This window comes from Hemitrygon akajei, chromosome 17, assembly GCF_048418815.1.
Source record: "Hemitrygon akajei chromosome 17, sHemAka1.3, whole genome shotgun sequence".
Taxonomy (NCBI): Eukaryota; Metazoa; Chordata; class Chondrichthyes; order Myliobatiformes; family Dasyatidae; genus Hemitrygon; species Hemitrygon akajei.
Genome location: NC_133140.1, coordinates 59,583,985 through 59,611,482, shown reverse-complemented (window position 1 = coordinate 59,611,482; position 27,498 = coordinate 59,583,985). Strand labels below are relative to the sequence as shown.

At 42.6% G+C, this 27,498-nt stretch overlaps 1 protein-coding gene across 1 annotated transcript in view; it reads left to right on the top strand.

Annotated features, from left to right (window-relative positions):
- piezo1 (piezo type mechanosensitive ion channel component 1 (Er blood group)) overlaps nt 1-27,498 on the top strand; it is a 285,867-nt gene that overhangs the window by 116,541 nt on the left and 141,828 nt on the right. Inside the window, exon 3 of the mRNA XM_073070242.1 lies at nt 7,224-7,343. Within this exon, the coding sequence (XP_072926343.1) occupies nt 7,224-7,343 (120 nt within the window). The remainder of the gene's footprint in view (nt 1-7,223; nt 7,344-27,498) is intronic.

The window sequence follows — 27,498 nt, the reverse complement described above, 5'->3', positions numbered from 1 at the left end:
GAGAAGAATGCAGGTGATTAAAAAATGAAATTGCTTACAGTAGGGAATGAGATGAGTAACCATTGAAGTATGTAGTTGATTAAGTTGGCTAAGTTTCCAACCCAGAATATGTGAAATAAATATAAAGAGTGTTGCTTAACAAGGTTATCTGCGACTGCGTTTTGTGCTATTTGCAGTTTGCAATTTCTGGTAATCCATGTATGAAACGTGTTCATTCTAAGTATTACTGCCATTCAGGTATGCAAGTTTAAAAGTTCTTTGTTTGATAAAGTGATGTTAAATGTTAGTTATATCAAACTGTAAGAAAGGGGTTTAGAATTGAAAGTTGTTATTTTTATTTCATCCTTTATAATTGTTTTCCTGTTTCTGAATCAAAAAACTTTGAGATTAAAGATCTCTCAAGAGACTATAGGAGTGTGTTGCATTCGATGCCATTAGTTGCAATGTAAGAGACCCAAAATAGTGTCTGTATGAGATCATATAATGATTGATACTGACAACCTTTATCCCTCATAATAAACATAGATTTTCTCTTGTTTTGTTTCTATAAAATAGAATGAGATGGTTGCTAAGTATGTCTACACATCTTGAAGGCAGACATTAGTCATTATTTTCAAGTTTGTCAATTAAGGTAACTGGATACAGGGTAAAAGAATGATTTTAGTAATTAGAGATGGCAAATCAATACATTTATTGTAGGCTCTGAGTGGTTGCTAGGATCTGTTCAGAGTTATTAGTTCATCACAAATCCCATACAAAAACAGCTGTAGCAGTGTAAATGCTCGGAGCTGCCTCAGGATTAGCTCTAATGGTCCAAATCAAACAAGTTGTAACCACTAATTTGCTTTACATTTAATCATGCTCTCATGAATTGAAAATGCCCTCACATTGTGACATGAGGTAGAGGGCATTTTGGCCAAAACTAATTTCACGTGATATATCTGCAGCAAATAGAAAACACTTAAATCTTGCTAGTGTGGGTGAGGTAAAATTTTGGTCCTAAGATTACTGGCAAGTGGTCTGGCCTTGCCAATGTTACCAACACATTTGAACAAGAACTCTCAAATAAACTCCTCCTTGAATGTTTCATAGAGTACAACAAGAGTTGTTGCCAGTTTGAAATGTTATTCAGTAATAAACTCCCAGAAGATGTTTCCGAATAATACTTAATGCACAGGATCTCAGTAGTGAGACCTACAAATGTGCTTTACAAAATGTTTTCTTATGGAAAATTATCAAAATAAAATGAATTACTTTGAACTGTTGCTCCTGCATATCGATTTCAGTGAAGTGTTTGTAGGCTTTGAAGGCCACAAGATCTTGGATGTTCACAAGACTTTAATGTACTTTGCACATAAAATTAATATTTTTAAACCATCATGGGAAGTTTTGTCATCTCTTTAGATTTCCCCCCACTTCTAGTTCTTTTCTCTTGAATTTCCTGAGGGCGCATTTTCTGAAAAGGAAATTTTTAAAAATTGCAAATTTTGGATATCTGAAACAAAATGATGACAAATTTCAGCAGGTCAGACAGCATCTGTGGATCCTGAACATAATCTGTTTCTCTGTACGGATGCTGCTTTAAATTATAGAGATTTTCCCAGTGGTTCCTGTTTTTGTTTCATGAAGTGATGTGAGTCTCATTGTAAAACAGTTCCCATTGCTGTTGTGTACACTAATGGGATCTTATACTATGCTGTGAAACACATTAGCTCTACTGTGTAAATGTGTGAACTTATGTTTGTGAATGTAAATGTTTACAATGAAAGGTTAAAACAGGTTGGAAGTCAGTATGGGCAGAATAGACCAGGACTAAGCAGAACCGGATAGGAAACTGGCAGTAAGTGGGCTACAGTTTATGGAAAGTGAAGAATGCGACATTAGCTAGAAAAAGGATTAGAGCTGCCGATCTTGAAGTTACAAAGCTGAAGACAAGGGGGTGATATGGAGAAGCATTTGACAGTGTTTGTGATGGGCTTGGATATAAGATCTAAAGCAGCAGGTTAGTTGTGATAAGTCTGAATCTGCGGCAGAAGGCGATGCTGTGTGAAAGTTCCTAGTAATGGTCTGTTAGAGGTTACTGGCTCACCTGAGTGTGGGTGTCCAAAGGGCAGCCCGACAGAACAAGTACAGTGGTGGTTTAAGGAAGGGGTGCTGAAGGAGGTGTCAAACCTAGCAGCACATCAAAACTGCAAGTACATTTTTAACATCCTTTTACCATCTCCATTAGTCTGATTATACTGTATCTAACATCAGCAGTTAACGTATTACCACATAAATACTGATCTGCACAGTTACTACATTACAGAGCTCTGCTGGGGCACCTAGTAACTCTGAGCCAGTGTTGTCAGATCTAAGGTGTCAAGTTATCATTCTGAAACCTTAAAATTATTATATTGTTTGAAAACTGCATTATGCCTAGCAAATATGTAAGAATGTAGATATTGAAATCTGTTTGAAAATCTAAACCATGACGCGGCTGTATAATACACTAACTACCGGTATATCATCACAACCCTGCTCCTCATTGCTTGATGCTTCTCTCTACCGCGAACTCCATTATTCTGGAAACACTATGACTATAATTACACTTTGCCTTTATTTTCCTATTCAGTTTGATGAAGATATCAACTTTGCTAACATTAAGTTATTAGTGGTAAACAAATTGTGCTTGAGTCAGTTCTATTATATGGCTGACAGGTCTAGGTCTAAATTAAAGAATCTCCGATTGCTATTTTTATTTTTTCACCTTCCACTTGAGGGCTGGACAATATGCACAGTGTCAATGCATCAACGTTATCTAACGTGATAGATGCACAGCTGGGCCCCATCCCTCCTCAGCTGCTCGATGCTGACTGGTGCAAAGATGCAGCTGGCATTCCTCTACGCAGTGTAAGAATACAAGACGTATAAGCAGGAACAGACCATCAGCTTTATTGTTTGTTCAGATTATGGTTGTCTGTCACCTCAGCACTATTTTTAATGTTTTCACATATCAGTTAATTCTTTTAATACTCATGTATCTTTTATTCCGTATTTTGAATGAGCTCAGTTCTCTAGCTCTGAGCAAGATAATTCTGAAGGGTTCACCACCTTAGGAGTGGAAGAAATTTCTCTTCATCTCAGTTCTAAATGCAGTTTTGAAACAGCGAAATAAGATGCAACAGGACTGCCTTTCTCCTGTATTCAAACCAATTTCTAGCTGTCGACATAAAGTTTGCCTTCCAAATGGCTTGCTATACTGGTACAACTTTGTTGCTTTGCATGTCAGGTCTATCAGATGATTTAACAAGTTAACAACTACCATCAGGAAGAAAGAGCAGGACCCTCAGGACTCACGCCACCAGCTTCAGGATCAGTAACCCTCAACCATCAGGCTCTTAAACCAAAAGGGATAACTTCGCGTTGCTACCATCAGGGCGGAGGTACAGGAGCCTGAAGGCACACACTCAGCGATACAGAATCAGAAACTGGTTTAATTTCATCGGGATATGTTGTGAAGTTTGCTAATTTAGCAGCAGCAGTACAATGCAATACGTAATAATGGAGAAAGAAAAACAAGTAAATCAATTGCAAACACGAGGAAATCTGCAGATGGTGGAAAATCAAACAACACACACAAAATGCTGGTGGAACACAGCAGGCCAGGCAGCATCTATAGGGAGAAGCGCTGTCGATGTTTTGGGCCGAGTCCTGACGAAGGGTCTCAGCCCGAAACGTCGACAGTGCTTCTCCCTATAGATGCTGCCTGGCCTGCTGTGCTCTACCAGCATTTTGTGTGTGTTGTTGTTTAAATCAATTGCAGTAAGTATATATGTATATTAAATAATTTGATTAAAAATAGTGCAAAACAGAAATAATATATATTTTAAAAAGTGATGTAGTATTCATAGGTTCAATGTCCATTGAGGAAGCGGATGGCAGAGGGAAGAAGCTGTTTCTGAATCGCTGAGTGTGTGCCTTCAGGCTTCTGTACCTCCTTCCTGACAGTAACAATGAAAAGAGGGCATAGCTTCAGGAACAGCTTCTTCCTCTCTGCCTTGAGATTTCTGAATGGACATTAAACACTACCTCATTACTTTGTCATTTTTTCCCTCTTTTTTGTATCTCTTATTTAATTCAACTTGTTAAGATATACATGTATATACTTACTGGAATTTACAGTTTTTATTATTATTGCAAAATGCTGCTGCTGCATAACAACAAATTTTATGACATAAGCCAATGATATTAAACCTGATTCCAATTCTGAACTTCACTCAATCTCAGTCGCCCCATCACCGAAATGTTACCACAACCTATGAACTCACTTTCAAGTACTCCTCATTTCATGTCCTCGATATTTATTACTAATTTATTTATTATTATTGTTTCTTTCTTTTTGTTGTCTTCTGCACACTGGTTGTCCACCCAGTTGGTGTGGTCTTTCAATGATTCTATTATAGTTACTGGATTCATTGAGTATGCCTGCAAGAAAATGAATCTCAATGTTGTATATGGTGACACATATATTACTTTGATAATACTTTTACTTTGATCTTTGAAATTTAATGAAATTCAACCAATTTTTGGTTAAATTTTGCTTTTCAGCTTTGTGCATCAAAAAGCACCTTATATTCTCCCACATGACTTGCTCTGCCATATTACATCTTTTTTACATGCTCCTTTGCCCTCATAATCTCACTCTCTGCTTCCTGCTCATTAAGTGGTTTTTAAACCTTATTCAGTATATTAACCCCAATTCCGTGAGCTCTAGCTTTGCTGATCCATTTCCTGTGCGGGATTTTTAAAAATACCTTCTGAAAATTCAGAGACATCATGCTCACTTCATTCCTATTATCTGTTGTACTAGCCCATCCTTCTCAAGCAGTGGTGCTGAGGAGGGTTGGTAAATCATCCGGGTGGCTGTCAATCAAGTAACAAACTGAGAACTAAGTAACGACTAAATGAATTGAGTGAGATTGGGCACAGAGTACATTGCATGCTTTGAATGCTTTTTGCATTGTTGATCATACATCATATAGATGTTAATGTTGCCTTGTGCAACAATTGGCATTAGGTTGTGATGGATGACTGTGAGCATGTGCCCTCTGAGAAAGGAAGTGGAAAGATTAATGGCCCTGAGTGAATGAAATGCTTGTAAGTAGATAGTTACCATATATCCCTGTGACTAGAGAAACTGCATTCCATTATAAATGTTTATACTGACTTTTATCCTAATTGCCTGCAAGATTCAGTAAGTAGTTTATAAAAAACAGCATCTCAACTTTTTGGATTTGAACCACGTGGGTGACCTCCAGGCTTGCCACAGCTTCCTGGAGGAAGTGGCACTTCCATAAATCTGTGTAAAGTGGATTCAGCTATGCCAGTAACCCTTCAGTGTGATGCTCACAAGGGTCAGGGTGAGGGAACTGTTGAGGCTTTCTTGGTAATCATCAGCCTGGCTTTAGTCTGAATGTGGTAGAGATCTTCCTGTTAGGTCCAAGGCTTTCCTTTCAGGTTGGTCGCCCGTGGACCCCCACAGTAAAGTTACAACATCTCCATTCTTGTGCTCCTCCCAGCAATATGTGGCTGAAAGCCAATCTTATCCATTTGATCTCTTTCTGTGAACTGTGATCTAGTCTCTATCCTTCACTCTTGCTCCAACCAGAAGGCAAAACAATGGCAGAAGCATGTTCCAGGTGTGGTGTTGTCTCCAAAGTAGGCCTATGTGGCTGTAACAATGTACTATAGATGGCTTATCTACTGATATCTACAATAAGCCTACAGACTCTCACAGCTACCTGGACTATTCCTCTTCCCACCCTGTCTCTTGCAAAAAGGCTATCCCCTTCTCACAATTCCTCCGTCTCCGCCGCACCTGCTCTCGGGATGAGGCTTTTCATTCCAGGACGAAGGAGATGTCTTCCTTTTTTAAACAAAGGGGCTTCCCTTCTTCCACCATCAATTCTGCTCTCAAACATATCTCTCCCATTTCCCACACATCTGCCCTCACCCCATCCGCCCACCACCCCACTCGGGATAGGGTTCCCTTTGTCCTCACCTACCACCCCACCAGCCTCCAGGTCCAACGTATAATTCTCCGTAACTTCCGCCACCTCCAACGGGATCCCACTACCAAGCACATCTTTCCCTCCCCACCTATTTCTGCCTTCCGCAGGGATCACTCCCTACGCGACTCCCTTGTCCACTCGTCCCCCCCAATCCCTTCCCACTGATCTCCCTCCTGGCACTTATCCTTGTAAGCGGAACAAGTGCTACACCTGCCCTTACACTTCCTCCCTCACCACCATTCAGGGCCCCAGACAGTCCTTCCAGGTGAGGCGACACTTCACCTGTGAGTCGGCTGGTGTGGTATACTGCGTCCGGTGCTCCTGGTGTGGCCTTTTATATATTGGTGAGACCCGACGCAGACTGGGAGACTGTTTTGCTGAACACCTACACTCTGTCCGACAGAGAAAGCAGGATCTCCCAGTGGCCACACATTTTAATTCCACGTCCCATTCCCGTTCTGATATGTCTATCCATAGCCTCCTCTACTGTCAAGATGAAGCCACACTCAGGTTGGAGGAACAACACCTTATATACTGGCTGGGTAGCCTCCAACCTGATGGCATGAATATTGACTTCTCTAACTTCTGTTAATGCCCCTCCTCCCCTTCTTACCCCATCCCTGACAATATTTAGTTGTTTGTTTTTTTCTCTCTCTCTGCCCATCACTCTGCCTGTTCTCCATCTCCCTCTGGTGCTTTCCTCCCCTTTTCTTTCTCCCTAGGCCTCCCGTCCCATGATCATTTCCCTTTTCCAGCTCTGTATCCCTTTTGCCAATCACCTTTCCAGCTCTTAGCTTCATCCCACCCCCTCCGGTCTTCTCCTATCATTTCGCATTTCCCCCTCCCCCACTACTTTCAAATCTCTTAGTATCTTTCCTTTCAGTTAGTCCTGACGAAGGGTCTTGGCCTGAAACGTCGACAGCGCTTCTCCTTATAAATGCTGCCTGGCCTGCAGTGTTCCACCAGCATTTTGTATGTGTCCTATGTAGCTGGTAACAGTTCTGAATAATTACCTTAAAAACAACCTTTCTCTGGCTTGGGGTGACCTTCCTTGAGTGCATCGCACATACTGGATGGGTCCTGGTTTGTTTGCCCAAGCTTGAGGCAGGGATTAGTGTAAGTACTACTTATAAAATAATTCTTTGTTTATGATTGCATTTTTTTGTTTAGGCCACACTGGTCGTCTGCTCAAGGCTCTGCTGGGGACCAGCGTTCTTTTCCTATGTGCACATGGAGGTTTTCAGATCACCCTATATGTTTTGAAAGATGAGAATCTGTTGGGCTACAACTGTGAGTACAATTAAATATTCATTTTTATTCTCCTCTGTTAAATGTGTTATGATTCGGGCAATATTATAGCAATGCTTCCATTTTTTTCTTTTAAGGTGATAAAACATCTGTTTTGGAAAATTAGAATTAATTTCCCTTTTCTATAAGAGCAGGAAGTGGGCATGAATGGGGAAGCAGATGGAATCACAAGGGAAGCCTCCCTGTGATTAGCTGAGGGAGATGGGGAGAGCTTGAGCTGCTTGGAAGGAGACACCTCAGTTCATTCAGTTACAGTCCGTGTCAAACCCACAGTCAGAGTCGGGGAAGGGCTTACTGACTTTACCAAAGGTCAGAAAACAACTTCCCATTGCTTCAACATTTTAGTTTTTGAGACTTTTCATGATTTATTTATTTGTGTTATGTTGATTATTCTTAATAATCAATGGTGCTTTTACCATTTAAAGACAAAACTGGTATCAGAATCTCTGACTTTTAGATTATTATAATCCTTTATCTCGTTTAAGCAGCTCTAGATATTTGTCTTTAAACATTCATCTCAATAAGCCTGTCTGTTAATTAGTTTCAGCTGTTTAATGCAGGAGAGTACAAAGTTTCTGTTGCTAACTGATCTTTACATCAGTGACACTGTTGCAGTTGGCCCACGGTGACGCTGTTGCAGTCGGTCCACGGTGACGCTGTTGCATTGGGCCCACGGTGACGCTGTTTCATTGGGCCCACGGTGACGCTGTTGCAGCCGGCCCACGGTGACGCTGTTGCATTGGGCCCACGGTGACACTGTTGCATTGGGCCCACGGTGACGCTGTTGCATTGGGCCCACGGTGACGCTGTTGCATTGGGCCCACGGTGACGCTGTTGCAGTCGGCCCACGGTGACGCTGTTGCATTGGGCCCACGGTGACGCTGTTGCATTGGGCCCACGGTGACGCTGTTGCAGTCGGTCCACGGTGACGCTGTTGCATTGGGCCCACGGTGACGCTGTTGCATTGGGCCCACGGTGACGCTGTTGCATTGGGCCCACGGTGACGCTGTTGCAGTCGGCCCACGGTGACGCTGTTGCATTGGGCCCACGGTGACGCTGTTTCATTGGGCCCACGGTGACACTGTTGCAGTCGGCCCACGGTGACGCTGTTGCATTGGGCCCACGGTGACGCTGTTGCATTGGGCCCACGGTGACACTGTTGCATTGGGTCTCTCTTGCATACTAGAGAGAGAGCGAGCTCTCCTAAGGCACTCACAGGGGCCCGTACCGGAGGTCTGTCTCCAAAGCCCAGAGATCCGGAGTTTTTTTTGTCATTTTTGTCACGTATGCAGGAAACACTTTTTTTTTAGCTACCCCCAATAATCACATGCCCAACAACAGTGGTATTTTGAAGCACAGACCACTTGTTCACCTTAAAAAGCAAAAATTCAGACCACCGGGACAATGTGTGCCATGAGATGGTTTCTCACTTTCCAACCTTCAGTGCCGCATATTTGTAGACAGAGTATAATTTTAGATTACCACATCCTGCAGGTGCAAAAGCCATTGGTGCGTACATGGCTTGCCATCTAATTTTTACATGTCCGCAGAATGAACTAGCCCCTTTACCATCTCATTCCCTCCTTTTATCATTTCATGATAACACAATTAAATTGGGGCTGAAAACGGTGCTGCTAATTTGGTGGTGAAAGCCTGGCAGCGAGTGTTTAAACAGGCCAACAGTACACAACACACAATGATAATCACGGCAAGAATGACTAACCCATACAGGAGATAAGAGCCCCATGATCCCCCTGGCAGCCAGCTGAGCCACCCTTCTCCTCCTCCTGTGGACCCTTGCCTAAAACTATCCAACTGCTTCTGACTCTCTAGAATTGCGTGAGAGACGTTATAGGGCTCGTCCCTGACATGAGTGATGCACTTATCCCCAACTATGGCACACAATTCTCCTGCTGGGCTAACTGGTAGTCCACAGCATACAGGGTCTGTAGAGTGTAAAGCCGAAGTTCTGCCATTTCTTGGTTGATTGCCTCCAGGCCCTCCATTGTGCTGTTCCCCAATTCCATCAGCCCACAGATGAGGTAGTTTCAATTCCTGGCAGCCATGGACCCTGCAGATCTCCTGAGGAAGAAGGTGCTGAGCCAGCCGTAGCCTACCGCTGATCCCAGAGTGGTTGGGTCCTTATAATCTGCACAAAATTCTTTACTGATGGATCGAGCCACCAGTCGTCGAACGTGAGCTTCCTGCGGGCAAGGAATGGTGAGAGGGTTGATCGTTCCAACTGCGAATAGTGGAGGCAGAACATTGGTAGCTGTCGTGTAGGTTCCATTAAAGAGGAACACGTATCTGCTCTTTGTCCGGTAGCATGTAGAACTGTCAGAAAATATTTTCTGATACCAGGTATTTTCAAAGCGCTATATTGGGGTGAAAGCTGGTGACATTGTCCCTGTACAAACGTAGGTCCGATTACAATGACCACATACGTGCTGACTCCCTTTGAGTAGGGAAACACCTTTCTCGAGTACAGGTACATGAAAACTTCCCTCTTTTTATTCCGCAATCAGACTGTTCAGACTTTCCACACACCGTCCCATAGTCGCTCTTGTAAACCTTCCCTTATCATCTTTACGCTCTCTGCCTGACCTATCTTCTTCCACTAAATCCTCCCAATTCCTTTCAGATGGGTTAGCCACAAATAGTGCCTCCACAGATTGAGCTAAGGGGTAGCATACAGTTCTATTACCATATAATCGCATATGCATTTCGTGAAAGAGATTACTTTCCAAAGTATATGTGAGTACAAACATAATGAGTCCAAGTCCAACAACAATCACTTTTCATCCGGCGACCATCGCTTACAATCGCTCAAGTGAATCCAACAGTTGTGACCTTGTACTTTTACTGCTGTCGGTGTTTGGAGAAGGATCTGAAAAGGTCCCTTCCACCGGGTTCCAAGCTTGGGGCGCTCCCTATCCCTTATCTGTACCGAATCTCCAATTTTCAAGTCTGGCCACTCTGCCTCTGGTTTTTCCTGCTGCACCTGAGAATGAAGAAAATTTAGAGAGGATGTTACCTACCTGAAGTACATTTGCAATTCATCCCCCATAATTTTAAGGTCAACTTGGGTGGGAGGCTGAGTATTAGTATCCCATGGGGTCCTTCCGGGACATCCATAAATAATTTCAGCTGCTGATACTCCAGTAGTGGAATGGGGAGTAATCCTCATATGATACAAAGCTTACGGAAGAACCTTCAGCCAGTTCAGTCCGATTTCGGACATTAACTTAGCCAGTTTATTTTTCAGGGTGCCGTTAGCCTGTTCCACTACTCCTTTGGGTGATAGGCACAGTGGAGTTGCTGTTCAATGTGCAGCACCTCGCATAGCTCTTTATTTATTTTTCCCACAAAATGAGGACCATTGTCCGAACTTATCTGTCTGGATGACCCGAATCTCTGTAAGTAACACCCTTACCACCGTGGAAGCTTTATTATTGGTGGTCAGAAAGGCTTCAGTCCATCTACTAAACACATCTACAATCGCTAAACAATACTTATAACAGTGTACATGCAGTGGTTCGATAAAGTCAAGCTGAATACATTCAAAAGGACCACCTGGCAAGGGGGTTTTCCTGGGGCACATTTTACTCCTTTTCCCGCTTTTGTTTGTTGGCATATCAGACATGATTATATTTTTTCTTGTGTTGCCTCTTCCAATCTAGGGTGCCAACAGGTGCGTAATAAAATGTTACTCATTCCCTCCTTGCCAAGGTGTGTATCAGTATGCAGGCAATCAATAAGCATTGGTAACAAAGCATCAGGTATACAAACTTGGCCAACTGGAGCGAGCCAGAGGCCCTCAAACGCAGAGCGCAAACACCCATGCGTCTTCCAGATTAATTTTCTGAATCAGGGACGTCCCCCTGATGTTGTTGTACAGTGTCCATGTCTGGAATACCCTTCGTTGTTGTGGTCGGCCTGCAGGCCAAGGCCAATTTCTCTACCATGGAGACAATATAAATGGCAGTTAGCGCCGCTAATTTGGCAGCCCGATTGTTACCTTGGGTGACTGTAGAGGAGTTGGAGAGATGCGCTGAGCACTTAATAATAGCCAATTGTTTTGGGAGGAGGATAGCACTGAGGAGGTTCTGTACGTATGAGGCATTCTGGATAGGGGCCCCTGTGGAAGTGAGGAATCCCCAATCGGCCCACAGTTGGCTGAAGTCATGAGCCACTCCAAAAGCGTAATGGGAGTAGGTGAAAATATTGGCCACTTTATCCTTGGACGATATACAGGCTCTCGTCAAGGCAAATAGTTCTGCTTTTTGTGCTGAGACAGGAGGTTGTAAGGATGCTGACTCAACCACAGCTGAGTCATTCACAATGGCACAGTCGCTACGAGGTCGGGGATTTGGACCATGGGGCGGCCCATATGATGGTACTCTGGGTCCATTAGAGTGGACAGTGTACCCATGGCCTGACTGATGCACCCATCCTGGGACGCAATACTGGGGTTCCATCTGGTATCCCGTGTTGTCAGGTCTCCAGCGGGGAGGTTGAAGTGGTCACTGGACTATCTCAGTTGCATTGGGTCGACGGTGACGCTGTTGCATTGGGTCGACGGTGACGCTGTTGCATTTGGTCCACAGTGATGCTGTTGCATTGGGTCGACGGTGACGCTGTTGCATTTGGTCCACGGTGATGCTGTTGCATTGGGTCGACGGTGATGCTGTTGCATTTGGTCCACGGTGATGCTGTTGCATTGGGTCGACGGTGACGCTGTTGCATTGGGTCGACGGTGACGCTGTTGCATTGGGTCGACGGTGACGCTGTTGCATTGGGTCGACGGTGACGCTGTTGCATTGGGTCCACAGTGACGCTGTTGCATTGGGTTGAAGGTGACACTGTTGCATTGGGTCGACGGTGACGTGGTTGCATTGGGTCGACGGTGACGCGGTTGCATTGGGTCGACGGTGACGCGGTTGCATTGGGTCGAAGGTGACGCGGTTGCATTGGGGCGACGGTGACGCGGTTGCATTGGGTTAAAGGTGACGTGGTTGCATTGGGTCCACGGTGACGCCATTGCATTGGGTTCACGGTGACACTGTTCCAGTCAGACCACATCAGGGAGAGGAATAATAAAATGTGTTACTGCTTGTTTGGTCTTGAAGATCCTTGCTATGTGCAAACTTGTATGTCAATTGTTATGTCTTCTGTGGACAAATATCTTGCTAAACTATCATGCAACACCTCCTAAAAGATTGTTTTAAAAAGCTGGAAGGAGCCTGTCAGCCTTTAAACAAAATTTCAGCAAAGAATTATTACTTAGAGAAGTGGATACATTGGCAAAAATACTAATAAGTTACTGATTATGTTAAATTTTTAAGTGACTTTACGTTAGTAATGACTTTCAAATGCTATTTCCTATTTTTCTTCTAACATGTCCATGTAACAGTTCTACACAAGGATGCACTGTGAAACATTAAATTAACCTGATTTGCTTTATAATGTCTTTCTAACATAATACATCAGTGATATCATTTGATTTCTGTTACATTGAATTTACTGAGCTCCTGCCCCACCAGGTCCATGTATGAGCACACGCTCAGCTGATGTCCCTGGGTGTTGGCTGGGCAGAGTGGAAGCTCGTACGCCTTAGGATCAGGGTGTCACGTGCTCAGCCTCACTTCAGAGCCTGTGAGCTAGGCTGAAACTGCGGTGTGTAGCACAGTCTGAGTTGTTTGTCAGAGGAAACATTCGATCAACACTCTCTGCTGGAAGGATGCATTCCCACAGCAGTTTGTGAAGAAGTCTTACTTTGCAATTAATATAAAAGTTTTTCACGTTGTTGCCATCAAGATCTTTCTGCCAGACATAAGACGCTAAGACATAGGAACAGAATTAGGCCACTCGGCCCATCGAGTCTGCTCTGCATTCAAATGTCAGATCAGGTATAAGGATTTCTTTTGAGGACACAGCCTCTCAGCTGATAAATAGAACATCTGGTACATTCTATGCACCTCCTGTAACTGTTTCCTTTGGACTTTCCTCTTCTGACTTGGTCTGCACAATCCCTAGAAGGTCACTGTGTGGTAACCTGCAGCATAACATCAACAGGAAGTGTGCAGGGCTTAATAACTCAGCACCATCGGCTCAGACTTCTCATACAACCTCGCTTCCCAAAAACAATATTCTTTAACCGTAAAAGCATCATTATGTTGAGGACATGGAAAATTTTGCACTAAGTTTTCACATTACAATTCAGTGGTTCAAATTAGTTCCTTTAATTTATAAATCAAAATATTTGCTTCTGCACTTTAAAAAAAATTCATGATGTGGATGTTAATAGCAAGGTGCGGCCTTTATTGCTTGACCTTGATAAAAGGTTTTTTTAAGAGACTTTTGGATAGGTGCTTGGAGTTTAGAAAAATAGAGGGCTATGGGAAACCTGAGGTAATTTCTAAAGCAAGTACATGTTCGGCACAGCACCGTGGGCCAAAGGGCCTGTATTGTGTTGTATGTTTTCTGTGTTTCTAGAGGAGTGATGGGTGACGTCCTGAAATTCTTGCTGTCCATGTGATACTGAGGATCCCACCGCATTGTCAAGTAGTGTTCAGAGTAAATTTATTATCAAACTACGTGTATACAACCATATACAACCCTCAGATACATTTTCTTGTGGGCAAAGTCAATAAATCTATAGAATAATAACCATTACGGAATCAATGAAAAATGGCCTAACCAAGATGCTCAACCAGAGTGCAGAAGTCAACAAACTGTGCAAATAGAAAAGGAAGACATTAATAATTAATAACTAAGCAATTAATACTGAAAACATGAGATGAGGAGTCCTTGGGAACATTTCAGTGATGGGGCAAGTGAAGTTATCCCCTTTGGTTCAGGAGCCTGATGGCTGAGGGGTAAATGACTGTTCCTGAACCTGGTGGTGTGAATTCTGAAGCTTCTGGATCTCCTTCCTGATGGCAGCAGTGAGACAAGAGCATGTCCTGGGTGGTGGGGTCCCCGATGATGGATGCTGCTTTCCTGCAACACCGCTTCATGTAGATGTGCTCAACGATTGGGAGGGCTTTACCCATAACGGACTGGGCCATTTCCACTGCCTTTTGTAGGATTTTCCATTCACGAGCATTGGTTTTTCCATACCAGGCTGTGATGCAACCAGTCAATATATTCTCTACTACACATCTATAGAAGTTTGTCAAAGTTTTAGATGTCATGCCAAATCTCTGCAAACTCCTCAGAAAGTAGAGATGCTGCTGTGCTTTCTTTGTAATTGTACTTGCATGATAGGCCCAGGACAGGTCCTCTGAAATAATAATAGCAAGGGATTTAACATTGCTAAACCTCTCCACCTCTAATCCTGCAATGACTGGCTCATGGACCTCTGATTTCTTCCCCCTAAAGTCAATAATCAGCTGCTTGATCTTACAGACATGGAGTAAGAGTTTGTTGTTGTGGCAACACTCGGCCAGATTTTCAAACACCCCCCATATGCTGATCCATCACCATCAGTGGGAATCGTCAGCCAACTTGAATTTGGCATTGAAGCTGTGCTTAGCCACACAGTTATACGCGGCTCACGTCATGTTGTTCCATGATCGAACAACAGCAGCACCCATCCAGGTTTAGGAAAGTACATGACTGCGTTAGCAAACCTCAGCTGGACATCGTTCAGCACATTTCTTCACTTGAACTCCTTCTCCCAACATATCAGCAGGTGAAGCCTTCTCTTTCCCTTGTACTTTCATAACCAGTAAATAAAAATACGCAAAGTCAACGGGGAAAAAAGCACAAGTATTTTAATGCTCCAAGGAAACTCGGGGATATATCAAACAATGTTTAAGTAGCAATGATTTCAGGACTATCCTGGAAGGTTGCCAGCCCAATGTGTAACTTAGAAGGTCACCTGGAAGTGAAAATGTTCCTATTCACCTCTGATGACCGGACAGAATTAACAATAGCTGCTCCACGTTCTCATTACTTTTCTTCAACATCTGTGTGATATTTCAGTTCAATTTCAAGACAAATCTACTCTGTTAAAGTAACGTGCTTTGGTTAATACAAAGATAAGTTTTCAATGCAAACACGAGAAAATCTGCAGATGCTGGAAATTCAAGCAACACACACACACACACACGAAAGGCTGGTGACTGGGGGACCGTTTCGCTGATCACCTATGCTCTGTCCGCCAGAGAAAGCGGGATCTCCCAGTGGCCACACATTTTAATTCCACATCTCTTTCCCATTCTGATATGTCGACCCATGGCCTCCTCTACTGTCAAGATGAAGCCACACTAAGGTTGGAGGAACAACACCTTATATTCCGTCTGGGTAGCCTCCAACCTGATGGCATGAACATTGATTTCTCTAACTTCCATTAATGCCCCTCCTCCCCTTCTTACCCCATCCCTTATCAATCTATCTATCTATTTATTCTTTCTTTCTTTCTTTCTTTCTTTCTCTTCCCCTCTCACAATCACTCATTGCCTGTTCTCCATCTCCCTCTGGTGCTCCCCTCCCCCTTTCTTTCTACCTAGGCCTCCCGTCCCACGATCCTCTCCCTCTCCAGCTGCGTATCCCTTTTGCCAATCAACTTTCCAGCTCTTAGCTTCATCCCTCCCCCTCCTGTCTTCTCCTATCATTTCGGATCTTCCCCTCCCCTTCCCACTTTTAGATCTCTTACTATCTCTTCTTTCAGTTTGTCTTGACGAAGGGTCTCAGCCCGAAAAGTTGACTGTACTTCTTCCTATAGCTGCTGCCTGGCCTGCTGAGTTCCACCAGCATTTTGCATGTGTTGCCCAAGTTTTTTTTGGTAATTTATTTTGTGTTGCCTAAGTTTTTAATGATCTATTTTGACAAGTGGTGAAATCAGGCTAAATTTTCAGATGCTGTGGGAATGGTAATGCTGAAACGATTATTTTTCATGCAGTTAGTTTTGCATTTTGCTGTATTTTCTGGAAATATTTGTATTACTTCTCAAACTGGGTTGTGCTTTTGCTGATGATAATTAGTGTACTGGAATAATAAAGTTTATGAAATAATTTTTGTAAGTCATAAATCTTTGTAAATCATTAACAATCTGAGGAAGGCTAAATATAAATGAGATATCAGAGTTGAATATAAACTCTGCAAAACATGAAAAGTGTTTCTTTATTCGCTGGTTCAAAAGCGGAAGACAAAGTTAACATAGTCTGATGGAAAAGATGAAGTGTTTTGATCTCTTGGCAATACAGCATCTAAGATGAGTTAAATATTTATAAAAGGGAAAATATAAATTCTTTTATTACACTGATGTTTGGTCGCAGTTTCTCTGTCTGCATTTCTTCTACTATCCTGCAGCTGTTTGACATTTTAAATTGCAGTGGTATAAGTAATCAAACAATGGTAATGGAACTATTTATAATTCTGCATACTGATGAACAAGCTTACAAGGATTTATCAATCCATTTCTGGGGAATTTATTTAATTATTTAGAGATACAACATGGTAACAAAGGTTCATTTTATTATCAAAGCACTGTATGCAACTCTGAAATTCTTCAATTCTCCAGGTAAGTCAAGTCAAGTCACTTTTTGTTGTCATTTTGACCATAACTGCTGGTACAGTAGACAGTAAAAACGAGACAAGGTTTTTCAGGACCATGGTGCTGCATGAAACAGTACAAAAACTACACTGAACTACTTAAAACAACACACAAAAGAACCTACACTAGACTACAGACCTACCCAGGACTGCATAAAGTGCACAAAATGGTGCAGGCATTACAATAAATAATAAACAAGACAATAGGCACAGCAGAGGGCAGTAAGTTGGTGTCAGTCCAGACTCTGGGTATTGAGGAGTCTGATGGCTTGGGGGAAGAAACTGTTACATAGTCTGGTCGTGAGAGCCCGAATGCTTCAGTGCCTTTTCCCAGATGGTAGGAGGGAGCTGAGTTTGTATGAGGAGTACGTGAGGTAGCCATGAAACCAAGAAAGAAAAGAAAAGCAGCACGATCATCAGCCCCCAAATCCCCCCTCCCTGTTTAAAAAAAATGGATCAGGCACGTTGACTGCCAAATCCCTCCTCCCTCACAAAAAATGAAATAAATGCCTCAGACACATCACCCCCTCCACCCTAATCTCTCTTCCCACACAAAAAAAACAAACAAAATGGATCAAGCAGATCAACCCCCAAATTCCTCTTCCTGCAGAAAAAAAATGAACAAAATAGATCAGGCACATTGGCCTCCAAATCCCTCCAAATCAGAGACTGCTGGAACACCCAAATGATCTCCAAACAGCAAAACACAGTCTTCAACAGTTCCAGAATCACATTCAAGAAGAGAGACAAACATAAAAGACATAAAAGAACTGAAAAAGATGGTTCCACGATCTATCCAGAAGAAGTTGACCTAAAGAGCATTGTACGCAGGTGCCATCTTGACTAGAATGGTAACAGGCCTTTCCTGTCCACAAAGTCCATGCTGCCCAACTGCACCCATGTGACCAATTAACCTACTAACCCGTAAGTCTTTAGATTGAGGGAGGACGCAGAGGAAACTCATGGGGGAGAATGTAAAACTCCTCATAGACAGCAGTGGGAATTGAACGTAGGTTGCTAACTCTGTAACCGCTATGCTACTGTGTTCATATGGTTCACTATTGCAACTTGAGAAAAAAATGATTCAGTGCTATGCAGTAATGGATTGTTTGTATCCTACTAAGTTGACCTCTTTATTACCCTTTCAAGTTGGGTAGGGGCAAGTTATCTTATTTGGCTTTGATCTAGAATTCCCCTCAAGAGGCTGCCCTGCCCCAGAGGCATAGTTTAGATGAGCAGTGCTTCAGACACAGTTGGATTAATTTGTCAAACAAAATTTGGATGCAAACTAAAGGCTAACTCTTAGCTGTTCTGTTTTGGCCATTGGCTTGGTTCTTAAGAGTCAAGATGAGAGAGAGCTTTGCAACTGATACCAGTACAGTCATATCTCGACTAAATGTGCAGTTCCACCCTCTCTACCTCAGAGGTCCGGGTCCAGTGGTACGAACAAGCATCGCAACCTGGGGTTTTCCTGGTTGTAATGGATGACCATAATGTCTTCTATGCCTTGTCATGCCTTTCGCCCTCCATGGAGCGTTGCAGTACCGCCTTCCTGGCCGTTGGATCTCACTGTAGGTCTTATCTGCCCAGTCTGACGAAGCTGTCTTTGTGTGCTACGTCAGGCAGGTCCCTATCTCACTGGGGTATGAGGCTGCCGGCTTCCCTCACCCGCCTGTCGAACAGCTACTTGGAGCCGCAGGTGAGAACTGAGTGTCTGGTGGGGACCAAAGCTTGAATGATCTACCGCAGAATGGACACAACAAGACCCTTCACCACAGGTGCCACCCCTCCCTGGACACCCCATACGCCACGGAACAAAGTTATGCAGTATGCTAAATCGAAGAAAACGTATCTTCAGTTCTGTTCTCAGTACTGTGAGTTGTCAGCCTACTCCCAGAATAGAGTGAAAAACTATGCAAATCACAATCAAACTGATCAGCTAAATTAATTAGACCTCATTAAAATGTACGAACACTTTATTACATTTCAGTTTTAATCTGAAGCATTTGTGGGACATGAGTAAAAATATCTTGTTAAAATTCAGAATTTCAGACGACCTTTCTATAGAACCTGGTGATGAATTGAAACCATTGTGGATGTGTGTAATGGGAAGTGAGTAATAAAGGACATGGGGAGGTGGTGTGGTATTGGGCAGCTGACTGACTCAGTGATGGTCCAGTCTGTGAAACTGCGCGTCCTTTACTCAAGAAGTATTTAGTTTAACCTCTCATGTGGAAGACTTTGGGAGTAAACCCTGAGGAATAATCAAGAATTAGAGTCAACCCCTGCGATGCCGCTGGTGCCAAACTGTCTCTGCCGTTCCTTTGGATTCATCAGCTACATGGAGAGGGGGAGCCTACTGCATGGGCAACACTTTGCTCTCCATATCTTGCTGCCCTGGCCTGCATATCACGTAGACAGTTGGGGACGCAACGTCCATGGTCGATCCCAACCAACTCTTTTAATTCAAGTATCTGATGCGTGAGGTGCTTTAGTCAGTATATTAAAACTTTTCAATGTTGATAGGGTCTGCAGAGAGTGTGAAAGTGTTCTACTTAGATTTCCTAATTCTGGCCAAACGTAAGCAAATTAATTAACCCAACGTCACCCCGTTTATGTGGTCTACTTATTTCTGAGACTACTGCCCTTCCCTTGGACAACATCGGTGGCGTGGAGAGGGGAGGCTTGCAGTTTGGATAACTGCCAGTCTTCCATTAAAAAAAAACCTTGCCCAGGCTTGCGCCCTGGAAACTCTCCAAGGTGCAAATCCATGGTCTATCGAGACTAATGGAGGCCTACATTTCTGAGTCTTTCTTGCCCACACAGTAAGTGTGTGCCAAAATTAATGTTTGCTTAGCTCTATACATGCATTTCTGTATGGGTATAATCACCCCTTGGGGAATGAACTCCGAAGGGCACGTGGGAACATGTCCAGGTCACTCAGTCATTAGTGTTTTGTAGCAATAGAATGGTTTGGGCTCATTTACGGCACTTAAGAATGCAAGGACACAGAAAAATAGTACAACAGGCCATTCAGCCCCTCAAAACTAGCCCCATTCAGTGTGATCCTTGCTTGACTTGCCCGCAAGCCTCATCTCGCCTTCTGCCCTGTTAACAAACTTTTCTTTTTTGGAATATTTAAATGTCTCTGTACAAGGTCGTTGGGCTCACGCAGGGCTGTGCCTCTGCCTGTGATGCATGGGATGAGAGTTCAGCTCAGGCTCTTCTCCGTGTCCGGGTGAACGAGTGTGCTGACTTTGGGCGGTGGTAATAAAACAAAACCATGCAAATCAGGTGACATCTGTGAAGAGAAACACAGCTGAACCTCTTCCCATAGAGTGAATCCCGTTTCTCTTCCAATAGATGCTGCCTGACCTGCTGAGTGTTTCCAGTATTTACTTTAGATTTCCAACACCTGCGTTGCTTTTGTTTGGGCCGATTGGTGTAATCGAGAGCAACTTTTTGAACATTACAGTATGATGTATAAGATCAGGACACACCGTCATTCATTGTACCAGGAAATTCAGTGCATTCACTTGCAATATATCGTTATCACTTGTGTTTTATCAAACATTGCATCAGTGAAAGATCAAAGAGGCTTTTATACAGATCCTAACCCCTTGGGTTCATTGGTGGAAGAACCCTATTTTGTGTTTTTTTTTCCCATGGTGCCCTTGTGATGGCTGCAACGAGCTCCAGTGTGTAACAGTGACATGTACTGCTCCACCTTGCAATGGACGTCAACAGCACTGGAAATCACGCCACTTGGAACCATCAGTGAATGAGGAAGCAACGCTGGGAGCAAGAGTCAGCTATTCCAACTGCCCATCATTAATCCCCACCTGACTCTAGACTCTTTGGAACTGGTCCAAGTAACGATTCACCTCCTTTAACTAACTCCAGAGCTGACTTTATCTCTCTCAATGAGTCCTGCTAAGTGTGCGATGCATCGAATCGTTGTGTACAATACGAGGACAAGCATTTCCAACTGCTGACAGATGTCATAGAGAGTCCCTGAAGCAAAAAAAAATGCTGAAAGTGTGCCACTGGTGTTTGATAAAATTCTGTGCAGTGGACACAAACATAGTACGATATATGAAACCGCCACAGCAACTGGGAATTTCCAGCCCCATGAGGTTGGCATTGGATGGGGGTTGGGAAGTGTTTCTCTATGCCCTCAACAAGATCTTCCAAACTATGTGAGTGTGTTTTAAGTTGCTCCAAACACCCTTCAGAGACCACGGGGAGTAGACAAAAAGGTACAAAGGACTACTTGATTGTACATGGAACCTGAGCAAGGTGTCCTAAGTGCTTAATGGCCAGTAAAGTACAGTGAAAATCTGTTTTGATTGTAATGCAGAAGAATGGGCGATATTGCTTCCACCAGGAGTTCACGTATACCTATGAGGTAAATGTAGAGAGCATCTGTTTTTTGGTGCTTTAGTGGAGTGGAAGTTGGCTACTAGGCTGGGAGAACCCTCCAACTATCAGCTCCCCGGTGGGCAAGCAAACCTTTTACAGCGCTGAACACATGTTATTTGCAGTACCACTACTGCACTATAGTGACTTTTCAGCTCAGGTTTTGTGCTGGGGTCTCTGGAGTGGAGATTGAATCCTGGATCATGTTTTTCGGAGATAAATGCATTGCATCGATATACAGCCAGGGAAAATTCTTCAATAGGGATCTGGTCTATGATTCCACATCTCCATGAATTGATTTGTGTGATTGTGAAGGTCAAAGTGTTTTCAGTAGGGCTCGGGATGGGAACAAAAGACAAAAATCTAACAATGCAACAGTGGGTTCCATGTCACTATCGCTTTGTGGAATTAGCAGGAAGTGATGATCTGCACTGGTTTGATGTTACAGTCACTGAAAATCTATTGTAGTCTGCAATAGGTGATTGGATAATGGAACTGGGAGTTGGATTTATGATTAAGTTAAAACTTAAGCAATTCTCACAGAAGTCTATTCAGTAAGCTTCAAGATTTAATTGGAGAAAAAGGTATTTTTTGACCTTGATAATGTATTGGTTGGATTTGTTCAGCCTCTCTGCATTGAAACGTATAAAACCTCCACACAATAACTTATCTCTGAAGTAGTGACAATTGTATATTCACCAGATTTATTACTGAAGCAAGCATATATTAAGACATTTGTAACCTATGTTAAGTTACATGTTAAAACGATATTAAAAAAAAGTAATGCAATGGCTTGGCTCTAAAGATTATGGTATCTCAATGGGAAAGAATAGCTAATACACCCTATCCTCATTATATGCAGGATTATATATGTTATATACGTTCCTCGTAGTCGACGCATAATGTGGAAACGCATAATGAAAATAATTATTTAAATGGAGAAAATAGGGATGCGTTCCAGAGGGCTTCATAAGTATGTGTTATCTGTAATTAATTCACATTTTCATACCAATATGACACAAAAGCAATACCACAAGGCAACATTTGTATTATATTTCATCAATTTAAGGTAATATTCAACATAATAAATCATACAAAGTTAACCTAAAAGGGTGTACCAACAGTGGCAGGTGTGTTGGCTCTGGGAGATGAGTGGTTGTTGTGGTAACGGGCAGCTTTATGTGAATGAGGTGGAGGGTTGTGGGTCGTCAGGATCATCAAGGACAGCAAAGGGTGAAGGAAGACTCAGAGCTCTTAGGACTGCTGGCAGCAGGAGATGACACCGGTTTGAAGAAAGTGCTGAGGGTTGTTTGCTTGGCAGCATTTTGTTTTTCAGCACAAATTTGCTTGTAGGGAAGAAGGATCGACTGAAATGCTGACTCTGTTCTAAACTTGGGTCGATGTCCATCGCCATTTGTGCCAAGTGTTCCACAGCCTTAAAAAATTCTGCCAGTTGCTTCACCGTAAAATCCTTCACCTGCAACTCGACACTTTCCACTTCATTGTTATCACCTTCAGTCTGAGTTAAACGCAGAAGGTCATCCACACTTAATTCTTCATCATGAGAATCCAGGAGTTCTACCACGTCAGCAGTCTCGAGATTTGAGAATCCATCCCCACCAATTTTACAGCCCAAGGCCACACAATCCTGGACAGTTGCAGTGAAGGCAGGAAACCCCTTGAGGCACACCCTCCGCCCAAATTGATTTCCACGTTCCATTGAGAGTGGAAGACCTGACCTCTTTCCAGGATTCATCAATGTTGTTGATGGCATGTCTGATGTTGAAGGACTTCCACCATTCCCTCACCATTGGTAAACTCCCGGGATTTTCAAAATTGTCTGTTGCTTTCAGCATCCGAGAGATAGTTTGCCATCAAAAATACGCCTTGAATGTGGATATCACACCTTGGTCGAGTTGTTAAATCAGCGGCAGGAAACACACTGTTATGTTAGGATGAATGCTGTCCAAATGTTTACGATGGGCTGGCGCATTGTCAAGCAACAAAAGAACTTTAAAGGCAAGATTCTGTTCCCAGCAGTAGCGTTCAGCCTCAACAGCAAAATGATTAGCAAACCAATCTTCAAAGTGACCCATGCTTTCTTGTTAGCTGCCCGGTGGACAGGAAACATATTCTTACTCAAACCCTTAAGAGCATGGGGGTTCAGTGAATGATAAACTAAGAGAGGCTTCATCTTGCAGTCTCCTTCAGCATTGGAACACATAAGCAAAGTCAATCTATCTTTTGCTGCCTTGAAACCTGAGGCAGTTTTTTCATCCTTACTTATGTAAGTGCATTTCGGCATATGCTTCCAAAAAGGCCGGACCCGTCTGCGTTAAACACCTGCTTTGGTGTGATGCCTAACTCAGCTATCGTAGCCCGCAACTGCTCAGGGTAGCGTTCAGCAGCTTCGTGGTCAGCACTAGCATGCTCACCACGCACAGCTAAGTTGTGGAGACTGTGACGATTAACAAACTTAGCAAACCATCCCCTACTTGCATTAAAGCTAACAATATCACTTGACACTTCCTCACTAGCCTCTGAACAAAGGCGACCATAAATTTCCAAAGCTTTCACACGAAGATGATCGGAACTAAGAGTTGTTTTTGTCATAATCGGGTTACGCATTTTGGTAACAATCTTTGAAGACACTTGTGATGAATCAACCACTGCACTTTTTATTTTCTCAGCAATTTTCTTTATTTCATATTGTGGACTCACCCAGGCCGAAGTAGCTTCCCAGAGCTGTGTTACCTTCACCTGACGCTGCCCTATTTATAATTTTTTCAAGTTTTAACTTTTCAAAATTTAACTTTTTTTCAAGTGTCAAAGCGGTTCTCTGCTGCTTGGTTGATGGCCCAGGACTTGACATTGGACGCTCAGGAAGGATAGTTAAATATTTCAAGAACAGAATCACTGCACTGTAGGTAAAACCAACAAAAGTTTAGGAACGCAAGATCGCACATCCACACTTTGCCAAAACCAATGCGAGACTGGCAGGAGTGAGACTGTGAGGCGTGCGCACGTGACTTGTATTGGCGGGAAAGCAGTGCTCCTCGCATAACTGTGTTTTGGATGCATATAAGGAGAAGTTGGTAGAAATAGGTTACTAGTATAACTGTGAACCTGCATAGTCTGAAGACGCGTATAACGAGGATAGGGTGTATCTTAGATGATACTCTTTTTTTTTAAACTTTTTTTATTGTTTTCAAATAGTTACAGAATAAATATGTATGAGAAAAAAAAATGTTACCCAGCCCCCCTCCCCTTAACCCCTCCCCCCTAACATCCCTATTAAAAAAAAAAGAAAGAGAAAAAAAAAAGGAATGCCTGGATATTGGAGGGTCCCCACACGCTCCACGGAGTTCGTAATAACTTTAGTGTATGCATTTATTTCTTTCCCCAAGTAACCAATTATTTAGATGATACTCTTTGTGAAAACTTATTGAAAACCATTAAGATGAGTTACAGCCCTGCTGAAAGAAGAGTTCTGAGAAATTGCTTTCCAAAGGAGTAAATTGCTCTTTCAATATTTCTCTCTCTTTCAATATTTTTATTAGTTTCTGCATACAGAGTACAAGAAGATATATAAATCAAAAGAAAAAAATAAAATAGTACCAAATACATTGTATTAAAAATACAGTTGCAATCATAAAACCCTGTATTCATAAAAGTTAAATTAAATTGTAATATTGAAATATAATAATTTTGTTATACAGAACAAAATCTAAATCCACTACCGAAGTCAGAGCTGTTAGGAAAAGCAAGAAAAAGGGGGAGAAACCCTTATCATATAATAAAATATATTATTAGCCACATCTGTACTTTTACAACAAATCGAAGGTTTTGAAAGTAACTCAAAAATGGTCCCCACAATGTATAAAAGTCTTGGCTAGATTCAAAACCTGAACAACGGATCTTCTCTAAATTTAAGCATGACATAACATCCCGTAACCATTGAACATGAGTAGGCAGAACAGCATCCGTCCATTTAAGCAAGAGCGCTCTCCTAGCTATTAGAGAAATAAAAGCCAAAATATGCAAATCAGATGTCTCCAAAATAAAGTCTCTTCCTCCAACAATACCAAATAATGTGGTCAAAGGGTTAGGCTTAAAATTTACCTTGAGAAGTACTGAGAAAGTTTGGAGTACTTCCTTCCAGTATCTTTCAAGGCTTGGACATGTCCAAAACATGTGAATTAATAAAACATTCTCCATTAATACATCGATCACAGAAAGGAGATGTATCTGAATAAAAATGAAATAGCTTATCTTTAGACATGTGAGCCCTATGAACCACCTTAAATTGTAAGAGGGAATGACAGGCACATAATGATGAAGTGTTAACCAATTAAAAAATTTCAATCCAAGTTTCCTCAAAAATTGAAGTCTGTAAATCTTGTTCCCAAAGATTTAGTAAATTGGGAACAAGATTTAGCAATTTAGTAAATTGCTAAATTTTTAGTTGGAAGTTTTTCTGACGATTTGATCATTGGGAATTCTGAACTGATTATGATTAAGAGACTTCTGAAAAAGTTGTCACTTTTACATACGGTATTTTTTTCTGAATAACTCTTGAGTGGTTTTATACCAGCAGCTGTTGTAAAAGAGTCACGAGGCCACCAAGGAGCAGGTGGGAAAGGAAGCACAGGGCAGGGACAAGGATAGAAGAGCTCGGAGAACTAGCTGTTGAGCTGTTTGCTGACTTGCTTGTGGTGATTTTTTTTTTTACCTGTTTCAAGAAATTTTCAGTTTTTTCAGCATTGAGTTTAACAGAGGCTGCAAATTCCATGAAGTACAGACTTAATAATATAACAACTTTGATACCTGCTAAATATTTGTTTCAAAATTCACATTGCCCTATTGTTTTGGGGAAGAACACATCTTGTTTCAAACAAAAGATGGAAGACATGCCAGCGACCATGGAATGCTTTCTCATTTCCGTTTGGAAGATTGTGTATTAAGTAGTTTTTAAATTCTCAGTGAGATGAATGTCTTTTGAGGCTGATGAATCAGATGGCATTTTGTGTTTTGCTGAGAAAATCAAGGTGATCAACAGAGGGATTTACCTGCTCGATATCAGGGATTGGAAATATCGCCCAAGGCATGGAGCTTCTGGACGTGTTGCTTGATCTGACGTACCTTGCCTAGATGCAGCGAATATCTATCATCAACAGATTACTTTGAGATGGGCCATTGCAACTTCCTCAACAGGAGACCCCAAACATCCCCTTCCCTCCATCCTTCTATCTCCTGACCAGCTTGTAGACTGTACCATTAACTCACTACAACAGTGGTGGTTCATTTCCTCATGCTGATCACTCTAAACCCACCCTAACACCCCTTCCAGCCAATTCCACCATCTTCCTATATGTTTCCTCCAGACATTCTCTGCATCCTCTTGAAGATACGTACTCTAATAATCATTTATTATGATACCGAGAAACATTTAGCACATCGGGTCCATGATGGATCCCAACAAAGCAAGCCCATCAATCCCACACCTGTCCGCACCTTCTAGATACACACCCCACACCTGTCCGCACCTTCTAGATACACACCCCACACCTGTCTCCACCTTCTAGATACACACCCCACACCTGTCCCCACCTTCTAGATACACACCCCACACCTGTCCGCACCTTCTGGATACACACCCCACACCTGTCCCCACCTTCTAGATACACACCACACATCTGTCCCCAACATTTACTTCTATCCGTCTGTCAATCACGCAAAGGCACTCAGAATTGTAAGCCATTTCTATTTTACCAACGCAGAAATATTTTGATTTTCTTTGTACCAATCTTCAGGATTACATACATTGACCTCTTCCACACATCCTGCTAATTGTTTGTTAATACATTTTTGGAAAAAAGGTAGGAATATCTGGTACTGGTGATAGGAATCCAGTATCTTGGGAGTTTAGAATCAAGCATGCAAATTGGCCTGCCCAAAGAAGATGACTAAGTGTAAGGACAATTCCAATGCTGGGGTTGTTGATCTGGTAGAGGATACTGATGTTGGGAAAGCTACCAGAAGGGAAGTCAAATCCAGGGGCCATGTTAGTGATATCTCTCCGGTGCTATAAAATCTCTGCTGCATATGGTGACTCCTCTGAAGTTTATAGGGAGGGCCTGGCAGACCATATAGTTTG